Raw genomic sequence first — 14864 nt, forward strand, 5'->3', positions numbered from 1 at the left:
TGGATCTATTTGCCTAATTTGGACTTGATTTTGCTTTTTGGGTTCAGTTATGGACTTTGGCTTTGTATTTCAATTAGGGTGTAGTCTTTGGACCTAGAGCTTAGATTTGGATTCAGATCTCAGTCTGAGGTTGGATTTTGTATCTAAACCTTGAATTTGGATTCAGATATGGAACGAAGCATCCGTTTTGGACTTACAACCGAGATTTGGACTTGGTTGGGAATCTAGAGGTTTGCTTTGGATTTAGGATCGATATTTGGATTTGGATATGGATCTAAAAATCTGTTTTAGATCTAAAGTCAAGATTTAGATTTGGATATGGATATAAGCATATATTTTGGGCCTAGAACAGAGATTTGGATTTAGATATGGATCTAGAGGTTGGTTTTTGGATTGAGCCTGAGCCAAACGTCTGAAATTTTATCCGAATATGCTACCCGTGTGAAACCGATTATAATTACTGAAATCTGTCCGAATATATCGGATATAGTCTTCTATGAAAAATTTGAGGTGATAGCATCAATTAGTTAGTTTTGCAATGAGTGGAAATGAGGATCAAGGAGGAATAATGGGGAAAAGTTTGGCTGAAGGTAAGCATAGATGGGATGCTAAGGTCATGTTTTGTTATTTGAGTAAGTATCAGATGTTGAAAGATGTTAAAGTGTGCCTAATATGTGAAGGAGGAGATTGCTTATCAACAACAGTAATCCTGTATGAATTGTATATACTGTTTTTAAGAGGTTGGGTGAGATTCACATGCAACGGATTCACATAAAGACCTGAAATGCATGGGTCAACTGAACTCACATATAACAGATATAACACACCTAGTTAATCAGCAACAGCAGATGACATGCGCAACGGGTACAACAGGGTTCATGCTATGAAAATATTTATATAGTAGCAAATATTATTTATAAAGCAAGGATGCTTTTTCTGTTTTTCATGGGGATGCGGCTTGTCCTTTATGCTTGAAGAAGCTATAAAGCTGTCTCAAGGAGCATAGCGTAGGTAGTTGAGTTAGGGGCATGTACTAAGGCAGGTCTCTAGTTCGATTCCCGTGGGCGTTATGTTCTTGTGTCTTAAAGCGGTAGGGCGCGGCATCTAAGCTGAAGGGTGCACCGTTGTTATCATTGACACCGACGCAGTTCAGGACCTCGGAGGCAGGGGGAATGGCGAGCCTTCGGGCCTTTTTCAAGCGGTGGAATTAATACGGTAGCTTATTATTTGCCATCAAATAACAAGGAACGTATTGAGGCCACTTCAGGAATGAAATAAATTAAATACTTTATTCTCGATCACAACGTTAGCTGGCGATGGCTTGGGAAGGTGTGCATAGACGACAGCTAGCCAACTAGCATGTGAAGTAAGATAACCGAGCCCACTGGTACTCCAACGATGATCGGCTTCATATTTCTTACGCCATTTGTTGGTGACGGACTTGGATTGCCTTCGGTGATGTCGTTTCCTGTTATACTGGAAAAAGGAGATAATTAAAAAGACTCATCCCGTGCTATATATGGATGAAATATTATTACCCAATTATAGATATCATACTTTTACTTCGCCTTCGCCTTCGCCATGCCATGTATGGGATACCCAAGTTACAATAACCATATCTTTAGTTTGCATATAGCATTTAATGGTATCCAACCACCCAAGGCATGCTTCTCTCTCTCTGACACACACAAAAATATGTAGATCACCATGCTGTGTCACTTACGTTAGTGTCACTTACGTTAGTTTTATTTTTTTATTGCCTGCCACTGATGCCGGTAAGGATCCAGTGAAACTATTGTATGTCAGGTTCCTGCAACGAGTCAATGGGAATCTATTATACTAAGTCCAATTGTTCAATTGTTCAGTAAGCAAACTTGCATATTTACACTGTACGATTGAACTTGCTTACTTGCATATTTACACTGTACGATTGAACTTAATAAGCACCAAGACCAAGACCATGTTAGGAGATAGGATGGTGGGTGGGGCTTCAGGTAGGCACGGAGCTACATGTGAGCATGTGTAGGCAATTGTCTATACAGTCTAATAAAGATTTCTGATTTACATATTGATTAAACACAATTTTTTGCATATCTACATATAAAATGCTCCTTAAATAAACAGTTATTGCCCCTCAACGATATTTTATCCATCCATTGATAATCCACTTGGAAGCCCTCTTATTAGTCATGGTCTGGCTAGTCAGGGGCGGAGTTAGGATTTTGTTAAGGGACGGGCCAAACAAATGCGTGAGTTGGGCCAAGAGAAGCGACAGGTAGGGCCAAGAGAAGCGATGGGTCGTACCAAACTAAAAAAATTTGATTTTTTTAATGTAATTTTTTGGCCTTCATTAGAACTAAGAAAAGCAACACAGGACTGATTAGGAGAAGGCAGTAATGAATTGAAGTTTTTTTGTGAAGACATGCTGTTGACAACTTTAAGTTTGAGATGAATTGGCTTTGACCAATTATTGAATCTTTTTAGTTTATTTTTTTTCCGTATAATAAACTCACAGCTCTTTCAAGTGAGGAAATGTTCCCAAGAACTCTGGGATATGTCCACTCAAGCTGTTGTTACTCAAGTCACTGCAAGATCAAAGTTGACACTGATCAGTGAAGCTCTATCTAATCAATTAAGCAAGCTAAAATCCAAATCAGCATGACTCTGTTTTACGCACATTATCTCAAGCGCAGTCAGGCCGCTGAAGTCTGGAAGGGTGCCGTCCAAGCCTAAACCATTAAGATGACTAACAAAGCCATGTCAAATGGAAAAAATATATAAATTATTTCCTTTATGACCAAAATCTTATTCTTGTATCCGATAGTAATGTACTCACAGTTCAGTCACTCGTGGTGGATCGTCCGTGCTGCAGTTGAGCCAGTCCCAAGTGAATCCCGGGGGAAGACATGGATCACCTGCCCAAGACCGAAGTGTTTGATATGAACCCTGCAACACCTTCAACGCCTTCACTGCAAACCAATTTCAAAAAAAATGGTAAACGGATCTTGTGCATTTTCACTGCAATTTCATGAATGTAGAAAAGCGGATAAACTTTTTGCAATTATCTGGAAGCAATAATTTGTGAGGAAGAAAAAAGTAAATCCTTTTACATCTTTCTTTCTCCTACATTTGAAAGGGGCATGGACCAAAGCGATAATGGGAAGTAATTATACACCTGTCCTTTCCTGAAGTGAGAATGCATTAGATGCCAGCCACTCGTACAAGGGCAACAAATATTAATTAAAATTAAAGAAATAAAAGAACCAGAGTTTGCATTGTGCCATGACATCTACCTTGAAAGTGGGCCGGAGTCTCATGGATAGTGGGCCAGAACATTTCTCTCTCTCCCTCTTTCCCTCTCATGTTTATATTTTTGTATCTATTTATATCATTATATTTAGGCTAAAATCTTATGAACCACACATAAAAATTTATATATATATATATATGGTTCCTGATATGCCTTTGATCTCCCTCCCTGATTTCACAGTTGAAACCAGGTGCCAACGGCGGAAGCATATATTGGCAGGTAATGGCCGTAGCTAATAGTACCTTTTGTTTGTTGTGCTAATCTGTTTTAAGACTTCTTTTATGTGTGTTCATTGCTCAACAATTTTATTATGCTCATGAGAAGTTGAAATTAATGCACTATAAGAGTTGATTGAAAGTACATATATTCTATGACCTCTTTCTCTCTCTATCTCTCGCTTATATATATATATAGCATGAATGTGCTCAATATTAAAATGTTTAATACGGTACCAGTATAATGACAAAAATATGACAACATTTCATGCATAGATCAGATTTAATAAACGACTTCCGTGTGCGAACTACATAAATATAAGGACTAGGTAAAGTAACTATCAACTATTGTTGACGGTCGACAAAGTTTCATATACAAAAATACAATGACAGCTTCAACTTAGATTTTGAAGTGCAATGTTACTCAAGAATCCGCATTAATCAAATTTAAGTAGATCAAAATGCTTACTTTCACGAGGTTTTATAATCTATATCTTCATATATAGACTAAGTGCTTACAAAATTATATATGCAGACTAGTTATGGGTTGGCTGATAAATATAATTGACGATTCATAAAGTGCCCCATGTCTGTTGCACTGTCACAATTCCATATATATGTGAGAGAGAGAGAGAGAGAGAAAGTGGTTATCTAAATCTTAGAAATCAATAGTCAGGCCCAACCGAAAGTTGGAAGGAAACAACAAACCGATAGACGACGGAGAGGGGAGAGAGAGAGAGAGAGATACCATCATTTTCGTTGGTTCCTTTTTCAAGTCCGGTCTTGAGTTGAAAAAGTTCCATGGCGTTGAGGATGGGAGGAAGGGATGCATCTGGCGTGTTGACCAAGGAAATTTTCGATCCAGCAGTCAGTCTCCGACCACGGTGATTGTAGTTACTCCTATATGACTGATAAGGTGGGATTATAGAACCGTAGTCGTTAAGCTTTTCGCCATCAACAAGGAAATCGAAAGACCTGCTCTTATTTTGGTAAGCTGCCTCTAACACTTCGGAGAAATAGAAATTATAGTAATATGTAGCATCTTCCAAATCCGTCTCCGACGATGGGACTGTCAGAGTCGTCGCATTGCCCGACGCTGCTGTTATGGCGTGGGCTAATGCCAGTCCCGGAACATCCATGAAGTTTTTGATGAAGCTCATGTTATCTCTCGCCACCGTCACTGTGCCGTCGATCTCACCACTTGGATGCCAATAACGATCATAAGGGTCATCAGGATACCTGCCAACAAAAGCCCGTCCATCATAATAAGATGCTCTTAATTATAACGGCTTCTTGAAAAGTTCCAATATTCAGGTTTGAATTCTGATTGGAATGCGAAAGAAAAAAAGTTATATCTGCCAAAACCTAATTTTAAAATCCGAAACAAACTCAAATATGATACTTGAGCACTCATCTGAATCTCAATTTTAAACCTAATGCAGTTGACTTTCAAAGTGGGCATTGTAAGGCCATTGGATGTTGAATATTTACTTTTGAGACTGAATCTCTTAATTAAGTATTATTTTTTTGATATTCGATCTTTTCAAAACAGTTCGGCCGGATATTCAATCCAAAATGGATAGATTAGCATATCTGAGCATAGGTTCCTCATCGAACTTTTGTAGAAGAAAAGGATTTATTGACAACCAGGGCTAGACTTGGATTTTCCAAGAAGCGTTATTTTATGAGAAGATTGATTCCTCTGTTTGCGTACCCGTTATGATTCTTTTTTTTCTTACTCCAACACTTTTTTTTGTCTACTCTTCATCTTCTTCCTCTTCTTCTTCTATTTATTTCTTTTTCAATCATTCTCTCCGCACTAAAATTAGTCAATCGAAAGAAATTAAAGAAAAGAATTGACAATATGATCCTACGTACACGAACACAATATATATAAAAGCGAATTTTAGTGCCACTAAAACGACAGCATGAACGGTATCATTTATTTCCCTTTTAATTTTGGATGTGTTAAAATGAACATTAAAAAGAAATAAATGAACTTCAAAGTCAACAATATATATATATATATATATATAACTAAGGATGACTCTAGTTATCTAAAATTACTCAGTCAGCTAACAAAAACCGTTCATCTAAAATAGATGAAAGTTAAAGAAAAACAAAGAGAAATTAATTAACATTTTAAACTTTTTTTTTTACTTTTTCATAATCCTATACTATCCTCCTGAATGGATTCTAACATAATTCAAACTATCTATGGTGCAAAAGAGAAAGGGCCAGGTGCTGCCTGAGATTGCGGAGCTGTCAGGTGTTGCTAGACGATGCACCACCATTGGACGGCACCTGGGAGGGGAGAGAGCCACTGGACAGTGGCGGAGGAAGGAATCCACCTTCCCTCCTCCCTCCCAGGTGTTGTCCAGCGGCGGGGTATAATTCCCCCAATGCTCCCCAGCCTGACTGGTGGATGAGAAGGATAGGGAAGGGAGATTTTCTCCTTGGCCAGATAGGGAAGGGAGATTTTCTCCTTCGCCAGGTGGAGGTGGAGCGAAGGAGGGGCCGGTGGGGGGTGAAAAGGTTGGTTGGAAAAAAATAATTAAAATAACAAAAATAAATAAACAAAAGTACAGAAAAGGTAGCTTATTTTATTTTTTTATATGCCTCAGGATGTAAACCAAAACGTAGAATCATGGTTCTCTTTCTCACTTACATACACCCATACACACGCACATATATATATATATATTACTTTACTCAATGACAAATAACTCAATGACGCTAATTTGTTAAAAGCCAAATACAACTTTGATATATATGTGTATGCGTATATGTGTTTGTGGTGGTTTTTATATTCAAATGAAAACATCCACAAAGTGGTCTGCCTCATATCCTATCTTTCTCTTAAACGATTTTAGTTTGGATGCTACATTGAGTTTTATATATATATATATATATATATAACTCAATGTAGCATCCAGTTTGTACCATAAGACAATTCCCATCTTTAGCTGAGCATAAAATAGCAATTTAGTTATGTACGAAACATAACAGCCGAGAGTACACAATTGTCAAAACCCTATATATATGACATCGAAGGTGAAACGTATTTTTCTAGTTATGATGTTAATAAAGTGGTTAGTCCAATGTGAAAATCGGTTTGCAAACCGAATCCTTGAATCTGCCGATTCATTGATTCAGCAGAACTGGCTGTGAATTGGCAAAAACATCAGAAGTGGTTCAGAGGAGACATGAAAAAGTATACAAAAGCTCGCTAAAAAAATACGAAGTTTTCAGTTTATCTAAAAAGCACGTTACAGTTAATCGAGCTAATTCAGGCCAATTCCGATCTTTTTTTTTTTGGCTTCAAAACCTTACGTAATATGAAGAGCAAATTAAGAAGTATGAAAAGACTTTTTCTGAACATTTTACTTCGGGCTTATGTACACCGAACTGATTATATGAAATGCTTAGTATATATAAAAAAAAAAATTGTGTACCAGATCCGAGCAATCTTTTTGTGTAAGGTTGAAAGAAAAAGTAGTAAAACAGTTGAAAGTCTAACATTTCGTCTTACCTAACAAAGTCTTCAGATCCGAAGGCTTTCCTCTTCCAGAGTAGAAGAACGTCTTCTGTGCCATCCGTTTCATACATGCCCTGCTCAAATTCCCTAATTACAAGGGCGGAGATGAAGGGTATCTGGTCGGCAGATGTCTGAGCAACACAGACGCTGATGTTGTCTCTCTTGGGTGCATATATTACTTCATAATAATAGGACTTGCTGGATGAAGTCTCCACGGTCGCCCAAAGGTTGCCATCAAATTGAAGATCGAAGGATGGCGGCGATGACTTCCCATCGTAGTTGCCGTAGAAGAAGTGTGCTCGAACCATGTGTTTCCTTCCCGTCGCCACGCCTGGTATCAAGTAGCAGCTCTTCTTTTGGGAGGGAAAGTAACGGAGGGTCTGGTGTTCTTGGGCGTATGTATTGGTAACCTGGACCCTCGCAGTTTGGCCTGTGTTAATATAACCGTCGTCGCCGACCCATTTCATGCCCAGGCTGTCATTGCGCGTACCCGTTGCTCCACAATCGATGTTCAAGAACACTAAAAAAAAAAAAACAAGAAACTCACCAGTTATGATGTATGAAGTGCATCCTTCCGGGGTGGTTCTATAGTTCCTTGAAATCAAATTCTGCCCTTGTGTGAAAGCAAACGGTCCGCCAAAGCATGCCACTTTTGAAAAACATTAGTTACAGATAGGTAGAAGATCAAGGAGGGGAACTAAAAGCAGAAATTGTGCGGGAGTATCCATGTGGATCAATCTCGTGTGGATTTCTTCATTAATGAAGAAACAAAAGAAACCCAAGGTGAGGTCATGAGAACACTTACGTTTATCAGCACTAATGGCATAAAAAAAATGGAGGCCAATGCATAAGCTAAAAAGGAGCATGGAGGTTGCTGCCATCTTCAAAGGATACTCTATCGATACAAGCGGTTTCCACGCTCAGAAGCAGAACCAACCTTTCTTTGTGCGTTAACTTGGCAATGAGAGCCTATATGTAAATAGGGATGTCAATAAATACTCTTGGATAAACTGCAGTTAAAAAAAAAAAAAGGTTGGATAGAATTTGATTTTAAGTGTGACATCTGATTGGATTTGGACTTGATTAAATGTCCGATCAGATTGGAATTCGGAGCTGCAGGTTTAGTCTTAAATAAACACCCTGTCCACACATTTTGAAAGTTGGATCTTAAGATTGTAATCTGAGTGTAATAATTAGATTAGTATCAAATTCGGATTCAGATATGCTATAGAAATTTTGTTTTATTTATATTTAAATTCAAATTCGAATCTAAATCTGTAAATAGATTAAGAGTACATTGGATTCAACTCGAATCCATCGACATCCCTCACTATAAAGAAATCAGATTAACGATTCAACTCGTACGTTTAAGGACTATTCATCCTTCTATTATTGTAGTCTTCTAGTTACATGTTCAAAATATCAAGACATAAGCATGTAACTAGAAGACTTTGATTTGGGAAGAGATGGAAGAGTTCAATCAACCAATCTAACTCTGTGTAGATCCCGTTATGTTCATCGACATTTTGTTTCTTAAGTAATATCTATTTCTTTAAGAACTTATCGAAGTAGTGCTCATATTATTCCTGATTTCTTTTACTTCCATGAAGTTAATTTGATGAATAATTTCCAAACTCATAACTCCAAAAATTCACTGTGAGTGGCCGAAGAGTATTTTTAAAAATTTCACATGGACTAAACTATGTTTTTCTATACTTTTACTGGGCCACATTACGAGGTTTAAAAAATTGTAGTTAATTACTAAATTTTGTTTTTCAAAAATATGAAGGGACTGAAAAATATAATCGAGGTTGTTTTCTTGCTCAACACACTTCAACGTGACGGTGAAGGTGAGGTTGTGTAGACGTAGAAGAAGATTGTTGCATTATTGGATACACCAGACAAAGGAAGGTGCTGTCTATTTGAGAACTAGCTTTTTGTTTGTGCATGTGGACTTTCAAGGTCTTGTATTCTCGTGGGACAAGGGTTGCAAAGAAACTTGGGCTCTCTGCCATCCCGTGGATCTCCCGGCTCACTGGGATGGTCTTCTACTCTTCCTCATCGCTGTTAATGCCACTGATGCGATTGTTTTGTCCCTTTTTTTTAACGATGACGAGAGCTTAGCAAAGAATTTCAGGGCAACGAATGGACACCCATCTGGCAGAACTACAGACGGGGAACAGGGCAACAAGCTCGTGTTTGACGGGGGGAGGAGATGCATTAATCACTTGGAAGAGTATTGATGCGGAGGTGACATTGACGTCGTCCCGTCGACCACGTTAGGCGTGTAGAGTCCATCAGGAGACGATCTTCTCGCTGCCGAGAGAGACAACTGACAACTCCATCTCTTTTGACGTGGAGAGGAAATACATTAATCGCTTAAAAAAAAAACATATATACGTATATACAATTTCTTGTATATTTGATTAACTATTTTATATTGTATATGCATATATAACTTTTACATATAATTATTTTAACTTTTTTGAAGATGATGAAGGGGTCCCTTTTGTCCTTTTCAAGAGGGCTGTCCTATTTCTTTTTTAAGAATTAAGGGAGAAGAAGAAAGATTGTTTTTATTCAGAAAAAAAAAAACAGCCAACAAACCTTTCTAAGTTGAAGAAGATACCCAAACTGTAACTACGGAAAGCCAACTTGGTTGTATAGACTGTACAAGTAATTCCAAATGAGAAAAGTTATCTTTGGAGTTTATGCAAGTAATTCCCCACATGTTACCCACACTTACTTGGATCACTACTCAAACTTTATGGAAACAATAAGGCGCCTGAGTTTTAGTATCGAATTAATTATAGGTCCAGCGCTTTCCATTTTCTTAGAAACTGATGATGTATAATATGAAATCTACCGCAAGTCTGGATAAGATGGGAATGATCTAATGACGCTCCTAGTCCATCCATCAACAGCAGTACTCCGACGTGCCATCGTTTTATGTTTCGTTCATTAATATAATGCCCATTAGAAATCAAACTTTCTTTATCACTTCGCTAATCGTTACCATTAACCGCCATTGTTCCCATTTCTTTAAAGCAATCGAATTGATTACTAGAAACCCTTTAAAATCTTTGCTTGTGAAGTGCGATCAGAAGCAAGCGATGGGAAAACAAACTCTAACAAACCAAGTCATATACCATGTCAGAACTACATCTACACCCGCATTCCAACTGAGCGTGGGTGTAACTGTTATTTTTTAAGCACCCATGTGACATAGTTATTCAGGTATATTATAAATGAGTTGCGCAGGGCGAAGCTAAGCGTGGCCGTGGCTCTGGTTCAAGCATTTGATCCTGAGCCTAGGCTACCGCACAGACCAAGCCTGCTGCTGTGTTACAAGTTGAAACTTGACTGCACCTCTGACATATTTGGCATGACGCTCACCCTTATTGGATTGTTGTCTCAGATATAGACCTGGCTAAGGCCGGCTCTGGGCTTCCTAGATAGCCGAGCCTTGAGTGGCTGATAGCTTAGAGGTTTCATGCTGGAGTAGCCAAGTATGTTGCTTAGGGCACCTTGGGACGAAAGCAAGGTTGTTGAGGGATAACAGGCATCTAGCCAGGTGGGTGGAAAAGGTCGAGGATTGAAGACTTAGATGATAGCAATATAAATGAAAAATGGAATATGACACCAAATATAATAAGGAAAAGCAAGCAGAATGCAATAAACTAACTTCTAACCTAATCGATATATATATATATATATATATATATAATCAATCCAATTTTTTTTAAAGTCTATATTCACCATCTTTCTAATATTTTATGAAAAATTTACAACAAATTTCAAGGATTTTCAGCCTCAAACACTTTCATTTCTTTTGATTTTAATCAATTTCTTCTTTGATTTGACTGTCAACTCTATTTGGGACTTATTTTTTATAATTTCGAACTTTAGACACAAAGCACAACCCTAACCTAGACTTATTTTATAATTGAAATCTGGATCTACTCCAAAACCTCATTCAAAGACCTAAAATAGAACCCTAGATCTAAATCTGGATGCAAATTCCAGCATCATATCCAAACAAATCCTGAGATCCAATCCAAATTTCAGTTCTATATCGTAAATAGAACCTCTAGATCGATATCTGAATCCAAATTCGAGCTCCAGATCCAAAACAGATCTCTAAGTCCGATAAAAATCCAAACATCAGCTCCAGATCTACATCCAATTTTGAGCCTTGAATCCAATTTAGATCTGATCCACATTGATCCAAAATTCTTAATCTAGATCCAAATTTAGATCTAATTTTATGTTTTTACCTTAATCTAGATCCAAATTTGAATTCAGATCTAAATCTGAATTTCAAATCTAAATCTGAATTTCAGATCCTAATTGGAGATCTAAAACAAAATATGTTATTCTAAATCAGTTCTAAACTTTTGATCCAGATCCAGCTTAAAATTTGAGGCCCGGATCCATTTTTAGATCCAAATCCATCTTTGATATTCAAACCAATTCATGCATCGATTTGCAGCTTCAAAATTCTAAATTCAACTTGCCTTGGTATTTGGATCTAGTTTCACATCCAAATCCAAGTCATAAACCCTTCTAGGCTTTAGCGTGGAGGCGTTATGGTCATTTTTCACATACCATTGATTTTCGGTCTGAATTTTTCATAATTCCCCTAATTTTCTCACAGATTTCCTTGAATTTCTTAAAATACCACTGATTTTAAAAATAGCCTTGAGTTACTAAGAAAATGCCTTAATTTTTTCTAAATATCATTTTTTAAAAAAAATACCTTTATGAAAATACTAAAAAAAACCCCTCCAAGAGCTGCCGCTGACACATGGCAGGCTGAACCAAGCATGGCAAGGCTCTGTGGGGCCGTACCTGGCCCGACCAAGCTAGTCCTGCACCGGGCGAGGTGTGAGGGCAGGTTAGTCTGATTTGGTTGCCGAAGCAACAGGAGACAGACTAAGGGGTTTAACCGAGGACTTCTCGGCAAGGAGAGAAGGAGTAAGCCCGGTCCACTCTCGGGCAACGCCGTATGGAACCGAGGAGATCGGTGCGGCGGTACGCTTCTGGAATAGGTGGGTGGTTGGTTCTCGTCTCGCGCTGGTGAGACCGCGGCCTGAGAGGCAAGGTGGCGTGGCGGGGTCGAGTGACGGTAAAGAGCAAACGATGGGGAGACTGGGATGGGTTGCAGGGTGGTTAGCGTAGTCATGATTAATCAGTAGAGCTTGTTTAAGTGACACAGTTTTGGTGTAAGCACGGTATATAAATTTAAAGTCATAATAATTTAAAGTTAATACATTATAATAATTTTTTTCATAAGGTTGGCGTGGACAGTGGCCCAGGCCAGCCAACAAGTAGCTCCGCTGGTGGGGCGGATGATGGTCGGCATGGCAGGAGGAGCTAAATCTGAAAGGTTCATAGCGCCAACCGTTGGTGCTCCAGTTGGCTCAATGGTAGAATAGAGTTTTGACTTAGCGCCCGATGTTGCTGGTCACATGCTCATAACGATGGTCCTGCTCAGAAGGGCAAGGGGTTGTCTCGCTGCTGGCTCCATCCATTTCAGGAGCCTTCTTTCATTGGGAGGAAGGGATGCATCTGGTGTGTTGACCAAGGAAACCTTCGATCCAGCAGTCAGACTACGACCATGATTATAGTCGGTCACATATGTCCCATAAGGAGGGATTATTGGATCGTCGTTCCGCTTGATGCCATCAACCATGAAGTCGAATGACCTGCATTGAAAATCAAAGAGCCTCAAACCAGTTACAGCTAAATAACACCGCATTATTCCTGTTACCAAACGCTCTTTAAGAGGGTCGGGTCCATATGGTCGGTTGCTTACAAGGAACTTGTTGAGAAATATGTATGTGAGGTCCACAAGCAAGCAGACTCAAGAAAGTTCTCTCATGATGAGCTGCCCGTCAAGAGAATCAGGTTGTTACGCTGTTAGTGGAAAGAGTCAAATCAGCTTTTACCTTGTTCGTCCATCAAAAATTGACAACCACCTATTGTTGACAACGTTTATAATTCATTGTAAAAGGGCAAATAAGTACTTACGGCAGATTCATTCATTTTTTCTGTTTTACTTGATTGTATAATATACCTCTGTAAGTCGTTCATTTCTAATTGAAAAAACAATTACACTTCTCCTAAGCATCTGTTCTCTTCCTGTTTTATCTCAGCCTGTTCTGTTTTCCTCTGTTTTTTTGTTCTGCATCTCTGCAAAACTCTAGTCTTGAGACTTTATCAGAACTAAATCGTCGCACCCAAAAGAAAAAAAAGGCATAAAGATGGCGGTGGATCTGTTAGAGGCGCGAAGTTTGGTGTGTGACAATATTGTGTGGAAATGTTCTTGAAGTAGGACGGGTCGGTGGATGCTTCCTGTGCGTTGAAGCCTGAAGGAGGGACTGGTTGTGAGGAAGTTCCTGTATGGTCAGGATGTGCAGGTTGGTAGAGGGATGGAGGTAAAGTGGCCTATGCTCTCTTCTCTTGTAAATCGATGCAGGTGAGGATCTGCTTTTTGTGAAATCTAACTTTTTTTTTTTGAAATTGGGTGCGAAGCTGGTTAGCTGGTGAACGCATCGGTGTGCCAGTTCAGATTGCAGATCATCATATGCGGAATATCCGTGTTGGTGACGATTTTCTTTCTTGTGAATCCATCTCCTGGATGATTTATTAGGAGACTATTCTTGGTGTTAGGTAAGGCTGCAGACGTGCCCAATCTGAGTCAGTTCCACTCGACTGATCAACTAAAAAAACTCGAGCTCGGCTTGAACTCGAGTAAGCTGAGCTTGATACATCGACTAGCGTTCCTTAATTCGTTTCTGTTAAGTTTACATTGTGTCTTTTTACTCGTTCAATTCGATTAACGCATTTAGTTGTTACTCGTTTAACTATTGTCACATTATATTTCAACAATATTCAATACGTAATCGGATCTAGTGGAGTTGAGTCGAGCTTAAATGAGTTGAGTTTGTATAACTCAAAATCAACTTGTTTAACTTTTCTTGCATACATTTGGACTCGATCTCCACTCGAGTTGAATCAAGTTTTGATGGACAAGTTTAAGTCAAGCGAGCTTGCTAGACTCGCTGTGCAGCTTTAGTGTTAAAGGCCTTGCAATATTATGCCCTCTCATTTTAAATAATAACGTATTCTTTTGTTCTTTCTTCAATATACAAAGACCACCCAGCCGACTTTCATAAAGCAAAGATGAAAATACTTTCTAAAAATACCCTTCAGGGAAAATGCCTCACCCCAAGTAAGTTTAACCCTTGAGAGCCTTGGTGTTATACCGGCATATGCACAACAATTAAAAAAAAAAGATACAAAAAATTAATGTAGTGGAGTATATATATGTGTATTCCGTAAAAAGTTAAAATTAAAGTAAAATGTAATATAAATAAATATAGTACATTTAATGACCAATCACCGATAGAAAAAGAATGAAAAATGTGTTACAGGTAAGCTAAATCAGGTGAATATAACTCATTTGAATCGGCTCCATCCAAAAATTACCCAGCATATCCCCATATGTTATGCTGTATTGGTAAAGGGGACCTAATTAACTAAGTATGCACGTGACTTTTGTATCTATCAAACACTGTAAATCAAGCTTAAGCATGGATATGTGCGCTTCAACAAACTTTTGTGCATGAGTGCAAAATGACCAGGTGCCCCTCTTATGCTAAAGCTAAAGGCCTTTACATAAGAAGGCAAAAAAGCTGGGATAAAAATGTGAATTTCTAAAATGTCTATTTTCAAACGACAACAAAGTTCACGTATACATCTTTTCATCTTACCTGACAAAGTCCTTCGCTCCGAA

General features: G+C 38.5%; 1 protein-coding gene across 2 annotated transcripts in view; it reads right to left on the bottom strand.

Moving 5' to 3' along the window:
* Positions 1 to 1299: 1299 nt before the first annotated feature.
* LOC116254112 (probable LRR receptor-like serine/threonine-protein kinase PAM74) overlaps positions 1300 to 14864 on the bottom strand; it is a 29181-nt gene continuing 15616 nt past the window's right edge. Inside the window, exons 1-8 of one of the 2 annotated variants that reach the window (XM_031629222.2) lie at positions 7869 to 8007; positions 7058 to 7583; positions 4274 to 4764; positions 2837 to 2969; positions 2678 to 2746; positions 2514 to 2585; positions 1739 to 1810; positions 1300 to 1476 (exon numbers count right to left, since the gene is read on the bottom strand). In XM_031629222.2, the coding sequence (XP_031485082.1) occupies positions 1347 to 1476; positions 1739 to 1810; positions 2514 to 2585; positions 2678 to 2746; positions 2837 to 2969; positions 4274 to 4764; positions 7058 to 7583; positions 7869 to 7944 (1569 nt within the window). In that variant the 5' untranslated portion in view covers positions 7945 to 8007 and the 3' untranslated portion in view covers positions 1300 to 1346. Of the gene's footprint in view, positions 1477 to 1738; positions 1811 to 2513; positions 2586 to 2677; positions 2747 to 2836; positions 2970 to 4273; positions 4765 to 7057; positions 7584 to 7868; positions 8008 to 14864 lie in introns of those variants that run through there. The other variant, XM_050077884.1, reaches the window with a different exon arrangement.

Source organism: Nymphaea colorata, chromosome 5, assembly GCF_008831285.2.
Source record: "Nymphaea colorata isolate Beijing-Zhang1983 chromosome 5, ASM883128v2, whole genome shotgun sequence".
NCBI classification, from domain to species: Eukaryota; Viridiplantae; Streptophyta; class Magnoliopsida; order Nymphaeales; family Nymphaeaceae; genus Nymphaea; species Nymphaea colorata.